This window comes from Nematolebias whitei, chromosome 1 (assembly GCF_014905685.2).
Source record: "Nematolebias whitei isolate Nwh7 chromosome 1, NemWhi1, whole genome shotgun sequence".
In the NCBI taxonomy this organism is placed as follows: Eukaryota; Metazoa; Chordata; class Actinopteri; order Cyprinodontiformes; family Rivulidae; genus Nematolebias; species Nematolebias whitei.
Genome location: NC_056498.1, coordinates 21,792,599 through 21,803,996, shown reverse-complemented (window position 1 = coordinate 21,803,996; position 11,398 = coordinate 21,792,599). Strand labels below are relative to the sequence as shown.

The window sequence follows — 11,398 nt, the reverse complement described above, 5'->3', positions numbered from 1 at the left end:
TGGGACAGGCATTTTGGGTTTTCATGTATGCCATAATCATCAGTATTAAAACAATTAAAGACCTGAAATATTTCAGTTGGTGTGCAATGAATCAGAAATATATGAAAGTTTCATTTTTATCATTACATTATGGAAAATAATGACCTTTATCACAATATGCTAATTTTTTGAGAAGGACCTGTACTTTACCTTTTGTCTTTTTTTTTGGCTTTATGTTGACGGTTGATCTCAGCGTACATTGGAGTGAAACCTGAAGCAGTAAACAGATCTTAGGACAGTTGAGCTCATATTTAAAATAATCTATAGCTCATATTTCATTATGTACACCCATTAGCATAATTGCACAGACTGACAGGTGCAAAAAACAAAACAAAAGGAATTTGGAATGCTGATCTTTTTTTTGTCACATGATAAATATAGAAAGCGACTTCATGTTAGATTTCTGTTCAAACTGTATCAGATTTTATATATTCTGTGAATGTGAAGCCAGTTTTTTAATACATAAAAAATATGAAATTTGTGTCAATAACCTCTAAAATGCCACAGATAATTCAGTTTCTGGATAGAGGAAGTCTGTAGATGTAATCAAGGCAGATGACTATCTGAACTCCTCTAATTATCAGTAGTAGTTGTAGTTCAATGACATGAGGTCACATTTCAGTCCAAAGACTGATTGTTGGAACTGACTCTACCTGAACTTTCTGGTTTCATCTCAGAGTAAACAACGTCCTCCTCTGGTTCACGAGGCCTCCCTGTTGAAATCATTAACAAAACACATGAAGGTTGAGACTTTTCTCATGTTGGTCATTGTTTGTGTTTAAACTCACGTTTTTTCCCTTTGTTTTTCATTTCAATCACTGAGTAAGTCACATTTATGGATTCAACTGCAGCGGAAACATTTCAGGATATTATATCAGTAACTGATTAGCTGGCTCCTTAAATCACACAGATTAAAATTTTTAAACTCCTTCTAGAAGATACTTTACCATTTCCTGTGATTTCAGAAGAATTGATGAACTCATGGAAAGAAGTATCTAAAATAAAGTAAAATGAGCACATTAAAAAATAAATAGAAAGTTGTAAAAATTCTCTCTCTATATATACACACACACACACACACACACACACATGCACACACACACACACGACAGCCAACCCAATAATGTTTTGTTTTTGTTTTATCTGCCGTTACTCGCTGAAAGTCCTTTCTTAAATTAGCTTAATGTAAGAGGAAAAACTCTGGATATTTTCTCTTTTCATGTGTTGATAAGAAAATGTAATGTGTCAAGAGAAATGACTTTTTGTCAGGTCCAGGTTTAATTTAGGTTGCTTTAGACTTCTGATTGTTTTTTATGAAAAAATGTTGAAACAATGAGTCAAACACTGGTCACATTTTAAGACAATTAAGAATATATATATTTTTATATATAATTAGAGAGAAATTGCTTTATGTCCTGACCCTGAAGAGCAGAGCTGTATTCATGACCATCAGTCTGGTTGACTCCATGATTCGTGGTGCAGCTCTGACTGCTCTCTGATGGTTTGGATCTAAAAACAAAAAAGTAATATGATAAAACAAACATCTGATATCTCATGCCAGTGATAAAAATGAAAATTTGACAAACTGACCTGATGCAGCATAAAGCTGTGAAAAAGATATTTGTTGTTAGATTATTGTTCAAATAATCCTTCTGCTAGTTCGCTTCATAAATCAAGATGTCTCTGCATGTTTGAATAATTCAAACAGTTCTTTAATCAACAATCTGATCCAGAATCAGAAGAGAAGAGTCTCACCTTTAGGCTGTCTGCAGCGCCACAATAAGAGCACGAAAATAATGAGAACAATTCCAATAACAGGTCCAACAATCAGCAGAGGAGAAAAAGAACTTGGAACAGCTGTTGTAAATAAGAAACAAAAACAAATAAACAATATTTTTATGGAGATTTTTTATTTTTTTTATACATAAAAAATGCAGCTTCAAGCTTAAACAGACAAAAAGTCAGTTTTTTTTTTGTTCTTCTCAAAGTGTAAATTTTACCAAATTAAAAGCATCCAATATTTTAACCCGCCTCACCTTTAACTGACATCCAGCTCTGTGGTGACTTCTTTCCTGAATGTTCACACCTGTAGAAACCTTCATCTGACTTTGACACTGCAGACATTTTCAGCTCCCCTCTTCCATCATTTAGGAGAAGTTTGTTGTTGTGATAGAAAATCACATCAGAAAAAAGTTCTTGTTTTTTCAGTCTGCAGCTCAGAGTCGCAGGATCTCCCTCAGTCACAGGATGGATGGGGCTCTCCAGGATGATACCACCATCATGATCTGCAAAACAGCTTCAGTCAGCTGGTGTTCATGTTCAGAAACATCTGGCTCATGGAGGATCAACAACGTTGCCTTTTATGTTAAAACTTCTGACATTTGATTTTGTTCTACTGAATCTGAAACATGTTTCATGAGACACGTTTTATTAAAACCTACAACACGTTTCATGTACAACACTCTCTGCACCAAGACACCTGAGTAAACGCAAAAACATATGACTTAGACAATTTTACAGATACTGAGCTCATATTTAGTGTGGAAGTAGCTGAAAGTCACTCTGATATTTTAAGCAATAAAACATCACAAGATCTCACATCTTCACATGGGATCAGGCTCAAAGTCACGCACAAGTTTAGAACAAAACAAGTTTAAAATCTGTTCCCAGTATAAGATGAACTGAGGTTTAGTTCAGTCTGTTTCAGTTTAATAAAGTTCCTGAATTCTTCAAGCTGCAGTTTTGTCCCATTTTCACCATCAACCCTCCAGTTTATGACTAATCTGTACAATAACTAAGAATGTGATATCCGAAGTTAAAGAAAACTCTAAGAAATGATAACATACTCTGTACAGTGATGTTGACTGCATTGCTGAACTCTCCTGATCCAGACTCACACCAGAACACTCCAGACCAGTACAGCTTTGTGGTACATGAGGATCCAGTCCGTGTTCTCCAGATGGAGCAGTCTGACAGACCAGTATCTGTAAACCTCTTCACTCTCCACTCAGTAGAGTTTCCTTCACAGCTCAGTGAGACAGAGAGAGAACTGAAGTGTTGAACTCTGTCAGGATTCACACTGAGAGACGCTGCTGGATCAACATCTGTGAGAAAAACTCAAAGAGACTTGAACCAGGGATGGAAACAATAAATGTTAATATTAAACAATAATTTTTAAAATCTGCTGCATACAGAATGATAATTAATAAAACTGGTTTCAAAGATCTAACCAATAGAATTTAAAGTAACTCATATTTTCTGCTGTTCTGTTATTTTACCAACAAAATGTTCTTGCTGTAAATTAACAAAATGTGGTCTTATTGTCAAGATGAGAACTGCTTGTAAATATAATTTTCTTGCAGATTACAAACCATTGAGTGTCAAAGAAACAATAACTTGATCTCACTGAGAGCACAGAAACAAAACTGACCTTCAGACCAGACAAACTTTGGTTGACTGTAATCAGTGAGATACTCTGGTTGTCTTCCTGCTCTGCACACATATCCTGCTGTGTGTTTCTGTCCATGAATGATGTAGGAGTTCTGTTCAGTCCCATTGGAGTGACCAGACAGCAGCTCATAGTTGTAACTGCTGCTCAATGGTTTGGGAACGACTTGATACCAGAAGAACCTCCATCCTGCAGATGGATGATGGACCTGACAGCTCAGAGTCACTGAGGCTCCAGGACTCAGCCATGATGGAGACACAGAGAGGACAGGCTGAGGTTTCTCTGTTGGACAGAGAAGATCTGAGAGTAAATCTTGATCTGTTCTAAACTCATAACATTAAATACTAAGAATCACTTGGCTCGTAAATGATATGTTAATGATCTTAGCATCTTCTTCTTCTTCTTCTTCTTTCGGCTTTTCCCTCTTCAGGGGTCTCCACAGTGAGTCATCCTCCTCCACCTCACTCTGTCCTCTGCATCCTTTTTGTTAATGTCTCTGTCTCCAGACCATACAACATAGCTGATCTCACAACTGTTTTATAAACTTTTCCTTCGAGCTCCGCTGACACCTGTTTGTCGCAAATCACTCCTGAAACTTTTCTCCACCCACTCCATCCTGCCTGGACTCTCTTCTTCACCTCTTTACCACACTCCCCATTTCCTGGACAGTGAACCCCAAGTACTTGAAGTCCTGCACCTTTGTGACCTCTGCTCCTTGTAGCCTCACTGTTCCACCTCCTCCCTCTCATTCACGCACATGTACTCTGTCTTACTACGGCTGACTTTCATTCCTCTTCTTTCAAGTGCATACCTCTCCACCTCTCCAAGTTCTCTTCCACGTGTTCCCTAGTATCACCACAGATCACAATATCATCTGCAAACATCATAGTCCATAAGGATTCCTGCCTGACCTTATCTGTTAGTCGGTCCATCACCAGAGCAAACAAGAAGGAGCTCCGAGCTGATCCTTGATACAATCCCACCTCCACCTTGAAGCTATCTGCCACTCCTACAGCACATCTCACCACTGTCCTGCTGTCCTCATACATGTCCTGTACAAGTCTAACATACTTCTCTACCACTCCAGATGTCCTCGTGCAATACCACACCTCCTCCCTCGGCACCCTGTCATATACTTTTTCTAAATCCACAAAGACACAATGGAGTTCTTTCTGATCCTCTCTGTACTTTCTAAAAGCTGATGCTGCTGAATATTTCATGCTGTTGAATTCATTCATACTCATCTACTCACACAGACTTGTTCTTGCTGCTGTTGTTCTGCATATTGTTTCTTTTTGTGTTCTTAGTTTAGCGCATTTCTTAATTTACATCTTAGCTCCTTATAACTGTTTATTTTACAATTATGTTCTTCCTGTTGTTGGATGTAACTGGGACCTTGTGTACACAATTTTGTTCCACCACATGTACCACATGTGATGCGAATGACAACAAATAAACTCGAATCCTTGAATCCTTGAATCCTTGAATCCTTGAATACTTGTCCATCAGCATCCTCAAAACAAAGATGGTGTCTGTAAAAAGGTGCTTTATAAAAAAAGTTTACTTACTTAGTTAATATTTGCTCTATGTTTCATCTCCTTATATTCCTGTCTCCTCTCTTCAGTCCTCTATCTGTCATATTTCTTCTTGGCTCACCTCTCCCTTTGGACGGCGTCCTGCACTTCACTAGTCCACCACCTGGTTTCCTCAACATCCATTCTCTGTCCAGATGACACACCAAGTACCTTCCTACCTGTCTCTCATTAATGTTGTTGTAATAGCTCAGTCACTTGGAAGCTCTTTCTTACCACCCAGAGTCTTTAACAACTCCTCTCTGAATTTCTCACTAAATTCTTCTTTTTTCAGCTTGCACTATTTGGTCTTTTTCTCTTCTTCACAACAACAGTCTTTATACACAAAACTATCTGATGCTGTTTGGACACGCTCTCCCCTGCCACAACCTTACAGTCTCCAATCTCCCTCAGGTTTCCTCTTCTACACAGAATGTAGTCGACCTGCGTACTCCTTCCTCCACTCTTATAGGTCACGCTGTGTTCCTCCCTCTTTTGGAATTATGTGTTGACTACAGCCATTTCCATTCTCTTGGCAAAATCCACCACCATCTGTCCTTCCTGGTTTCTTTCCTTGATACCAAACCTAACCATCACTTCCTCATCCCCTCTGTTTCCTTCACCAACATGTCTATTCAAGTCTGCTCCGATCACCACTCACTCCTCCCTGGGAATACCCTCTATCACTTCATCCAGATCTTTCCTAAATTTATCTTTCTTCTCTATGTCACATCCAACCTGTGGAGTATAACCACTGACAATGTTTAGCATCAGACCCTCTACTTCTACCTTCAGACACATCACCCTATCTGACACTCTTTTCATCTCTACTACATTATTTGCCAACTCCTCCTTCAGGACCACCCTTACTCCATTTCTCTTTCTATCCACCCCATGGTAATGGGTCTTGCTGCCCTTCCACTTGTTCTCTTGGACACACAAAACATCTACCTTCCTTCTCTGCATCAGGTCAGCCTGCTCTCTACCTTTGCCTGTCATTGTCTCTATATTTAGAGTTGCAACCCTCAGTCCTACATTCTTGACTTTCATCTTCTCCTTCTGTCTCCTGACATGTTTCCCTCCTCGTGATCTTGCACTAACAGTAGAACAATTTCCGCCGGCACCCTGTTTGTCAACAGCACTGGTGGTGGTCGTTGTTAACCCGGGCCTGGACCGATCTGGTACAATTTCACTTTGAAGAACTTGGATTATAGATTTGGCAAACGTGTTCTATGTTGGATGCACTTCCTGACACAACCCTCACCATTAACCTGGGCTTGGGACCAGCACAAAATTTACACTGGCTTGTGTTTCTTAGTGGCTGCTTTTAATAATCTTAACATACAACACTTTGACAAAATTATCAAAAAGGTTTAGATGAAAATTATGTGTCGTTTCACTCAAATGACACATTCCATTTTACTTTATTTTTTGTAGTTTTTTCTTTTTTCAATTCAGTCAATCAATCAATTCAACTTTCTTGTCCATAACATTCAATGAAATGGAGATTTGTCTTTGACATCTAGCTTATAAAAACAATTTTTTTCTGATCTTTTAACAAAACTTATTTTATGTTTCAGACATCTTTCTGATGTTTCATCAATTTGATTGTAACATGACAATAAAACTGTTGACCAAACTAATTTTTCATTGAATATTTTTTTCCAATAACATAAGAAATAATGTAAATTAACTAAAAGTTTGTGTTCTTTTTACTTTAATTTGACATTTTACTCTGCTGTTTATGACTAAATAACAACTTGACTCAAGTAACACTGAGAGTATGAAGTCATCACTCCAGTCTGTCTGATGATAGCCACTTCTACCACAACATCTGTATTCTCCACTGTCAGACTCAGTAACTCTGTTGATCCTGTATTCACTGGATGTTGGAGAGTTTCTGTTGGGTGTTCTCCATTCATACGTCCACTGAGTTCCTCCTCCCTGGATCTGACATCTGAGAGTGACTGTCTCACCACTGAAGGTCTGAGACCAGCTGGGTTCCAGGAAACTGTTCATATAAAATAATTAGTTTTGACTTTGACTGAAACAATAACTGAATTAAAATAACTAACTGCTATTTTTAATAATTAACATCTAAAGTAAAATGTGGTCTCAAAACTGAAAAGAACTGCTTTGAAAAAAGAGACAAATACTCATATCAACATATAAAGTAACAACATGATGTTTGTTTACTTTCTGACATCAAGTTTGATTTATTAAACTGTTGTTAGGTGAAAATGTAAGAAGAAATAATATAATTAAAAGTTACACAATTGTTTTTTCAAACAGACAGATGTGTTTCATGTTTCAGACGAGTAAATTATTTCACTTCAGAATAAATTGAACTCACCAGTTTTATAAATGGTGACTTCAGAGCTGTTTTGTGTGTAGTAAACTGGATCTCCTCTTCCTCCTCTGCAGCTGTACAGACCTCCCTCTGTGACTCTGTCTGGTTTATTGTATTTTATGGACGGAGAAGTTTCTGACTCTCGTCTGAACCAGTCAAAGTTCCAACCTTCAGATGTGTCCACTGAGCAGCTCAGTCTAACTCTGTCTCCTGCTGGGATGATGCTTCTGTCTGAACTCACTGTGGCTCTGGGTGTGGCTGATGTTGAGTTTGGATAAAAAACAAACAAACACATTAAATTGTCAACAACTTAAAAATTATTAAAATGATCACATCATCACCTGATTTTTTATCTTCTGGAACCAAAAAATAAATTAATGATTGATAAAACACATTAGACTGTTTTTATAACCAAACTCAGTTTTCATTGAATTTTGTTTTTTCCACTAACATAAGAAATAGTGTAAATATATTTGCAAAGGTTTGTTTCTTTTTTACATTTTAAAGAAATTATACTCTTGAGTGCTGTTTATTCATTTAAGTATAAATGAATAACAACTTGACTCACGTAACACTGAGAGTCTGAAGGCATCACTCCAGCCTGTCTGATGATCGCCACTTCTAACATAACATCTGTATTCTCCACTGTCAGAGTAAGTAACTCTGCTGATCCTGTATTCACTGGATGTTGGAGAGTTTCTGTTGGGTGTTCTCCATTCATACGTCCAATGAGTTCCTCCTCCCTGGATCTGACATCTGAGAGTGACTGTCTCACCACTGAAGATCTGGGACCAGCTGGGTTTCAGGATCACACTTGGTTTAATGGAAACTGTTCATATAAATAATATTTAGTTAGGACTGTGAAAGAAACATGAACTAAACAGTAAAAGTAAGAATGAACAAAAATTTATCATTTCTCCACAAATATGCAACTATGAATGATGTTTAATGTTTATCTTACGCTTAAAACTTGAACATGAAAAAAAGCTCAACACAATAGAAACATTTCAAACCAGGATAAAAATGAAAAGCAATGTGATAAATTTAGAGACTCCACAAGGTCCAGGCTTCCTTTGAACATGACTGATAGGACCTTCTCCATTAAACTGTTATAATAACACCAAAGAGAAATGTTGTCAATGAAGAGGAACTGGAAGATTTAAACACAGTCCTCATGGACATCTGGCTATAAAGTATTTATAAACCTGGAGTTACAGATCAGGCCAAAGTTCTAGTCATCTGAGAGATGAAGGAACTGGAGACGTACCAGTGAATTTTCCATCTTTAAAACTACTAAACAACTAAATATCAGAGTAAATATCACAGGCATTACTGCCGTGAGGATATTTAACAATTTTATATCAGAACTAACATAAGATACATGTTAGATATTGAAAACCAGATAGCTCCTGATCATAATGTATTAAATAAAATGGAGACCAACTGTTGCTATTATTACAATGAGCAACAGTAAAATGACACAATCAATAATGTTTATGGAATTTCACTCATACACTTTAATAGCAGAAGTCTATATGTTAATTTTCAGAACATGAATTAATATTTGGCACAGTTTAGGAAATGATTTAATATCATAGCAATCAATGAAACAAACTGTGGTGTCGTGAACACATCAATCAACTTTTTTAAAATCACAACATGTGATATTTATGGACTTGTTATAATTTAAAACTGCACAGGTGATGTTCAAAGTTAAAAACAAAATGCTCCCAAAAATATTCAGAACTTATTTAAGAATAGAGGGAAGGTATGAACTCAGAGGAAGATGTAATTTATAGCAACCCTGTGTTCGCAGCACTCTTAAAAAGCATGTACACATCAGTTCATGGAGGGATTTTTTTGAACGGCTTGGATGAAGAGATTAAGCAAAGTAAAAAAATTGCACGATTCAAGAGAAAATATAACGAGTACAAAATTAATGTGTATAAAACCGAATAAGACAAAATGACGTTATTCCAACGGTTAATTTCTTAATCTGTGTGTTTTCCTATTAAGCTTTGAGCTGTATGTGGTATGAGAGTAAAAGTGCATCTGCATGTATATTGATGTATATGCACGTATGGACATGTATGTATTTATGTATTTATTGATTCAGAATGTGTATGTAAACTTGTGGACAGGACTTGATAAGCCATTGCTTCTTCCTGCTCCCTTTTTAAACATTTTTGTTTTGTTTACAGAATATTTTGGTGGAAAAAGTTACATTTTTATTTATGTTTTGTTGAATTTTTCATGTTCAAAATGAAATAAATAATACTGAAAAAAAAGAATTCAGATCAATTTGCTTCTGCAAATTGTATTTTTGTGTTTTAGCTTTCATCATTACCACATATAAAAATAAACAAACAGATTCACCAGAACAGATTTGACAAAGACAGAAAGTATTTTCTGATGCAGCAACAGCAGCCGGCTGTGATGATCTGTGTATTTCACTTACTTTTTGATGTTCTTTGTGTTTAAGATCTGGTGTAGTTTCACTTTTGGTCTGAATGCCTTGTTTTCTTTATCTTGGGATTCTTGATCTTCTCTTCTTATAGAGCTGTTATTTCTAACTCGTACCCGAAGCCCGGCCCGACCCAAATTTGGGCTGGGCCATAATAATGTGCTTAATGTGTGGGTCGGGCCCATCTCAGTTTTACTAATCATATAGCACAAATAAAACTAAATAAGAATGTACAATATAAAATGTGTCAATCTACTTATAGAGGATGAGGCAGTAAGTTTATCCATCCGTTATCTTTTACCCGCTTCTTCCAATTTGGGTCACGGGGGTCGCTGGTGTCCATGTCCAGCAATCACTGTGCGAGGGGCGGGGTACACCCTGGACGGGTCTCCAGTCCATCACAGGGACACATGGAGACAAACGAGACAAACAACCGTTCACTCTCTCACTCACACCTAGAGACAATTTAGTTACCAATCAGTCTAACATGCATGTTTTTGGTCTGTGGGAGGAAACTGGAGTACCCGGAGAAAACCCACACAGGCATGAGAAGAACATGCATACTCCACACAGAAAGACCCCAGGTCCAACCAGGGATTGAACCCAGGACTTTCTTGCTGTGAGGCAACAGTGCTAACCACTGAGCTGTTGTACTGCCCATGTTGAGAGGATGAGGAAAGAAAGAAGAGTGCAGCAGTTAATCAAACTGTGAAGAGAGTAGTGCTGCAGCTGGTGCATTGCACAATATTGCACGCGTGGGCTTGGTGTGGTTTTATGATCGATCGATCGATCCATCGATCCATCCATCCATCCATCCATCCATCCATCCATCCATTATCTTTACCCACTTCTTCCTTTTTGGGTTGTTATGTGCCTGAGGCATGTTGTTGCTATTATTTGTCCCCTGGAAATATTTTAGGTTGTGGTTAACTATCCATCCATCCATCCATTATCTTTACCCACTTCTTCCTTTTTGGGTTTGTTATGTGCCTGAGGCATGTTGTTGCTATTATTTGTCCCCTGGAAATATTTTAGGTTGTGGTTAACTATCCATCCATCCATCCATTTTCTTTACCCGCTTATTCCATTTTGGGTCACGGGGGTTGCTGGTGCCCATGTCCAGCAATCACTGTGCGAGGGGCGGGGTACACCCTGGACGGGTCGCAAGTCCATCACAGGGCCACATAGAGACAAACGAGACAAACAAACATTCACTCTCTCACACACACCTAGGGACAATTTAGAGTTACCAATCAGCCTAACATGCATGTTTTTGGTCTGTGGGAGGAAACCGGAGTACCCGGAGAAAACCCATGCATGCACGGAGAGAACATGCAAACTCCACCCAGAAAGGCCCCTGGACCGGGGTTTGAACCAAGGACCTGCTCGCTGAGAGGCAGCAGCTCTACCAGTTGCGCCACCGTGCTGCCTGTGGTTAACTAATTAACCTTTAATTGTTTTCTTTTAATTGTAATTGTTTGTACCTCTCTGAGCTTCTGGAACCTTACGTTCCCTCTCGGGCCCTG

General features: G+C 38.1%; 1 protein-coding gene across 1 annotated transcript in view; it reads right to left on the bottom strand.

Moving 5' to 3' along the window:
- The window catches only part of si:ch211-163c2.2, a 22,714-nt gene that overhangs the window by 2,745 nt on the left and 8,571 nt on the right, over positions 1-11,398 (bottom strand). The window contains exons 3-11 of the mRNA XM_037688614.1: positions 7,977-8,237; positions 7,408-7,666; positions 6,885-7,069; positions 3,470-3,769; positions 2,886-3,143; positions 2,076-2,324; positions 1,795-1,896; positions 693-752; positions 190-250 (exon numbers count right to left, since the gene is read on the bottom strand). Of these exons, the coding sequence (XP_037544542.1) occupies positions 190-250; positions 693-752; positions 1,795-1,896; positions 2,076-2,324; positions 2,886-3,143; positions 3,470-3,769; positions 6,885-7,069; positions 7,408-7,666; positions 7,977-8,237 (1,735 nt within the window). The remainder of the gene's footprint in view (positions 1-189; positions 251-692; positions 753-1,794; positions 1,897-2,075; positions 2,325-2,885; positions 3,144-3,469; positions 3,770-6,884; positions 7,070-7,407; positions 7,667-7,976; positions 8,238-11,398) is intronic.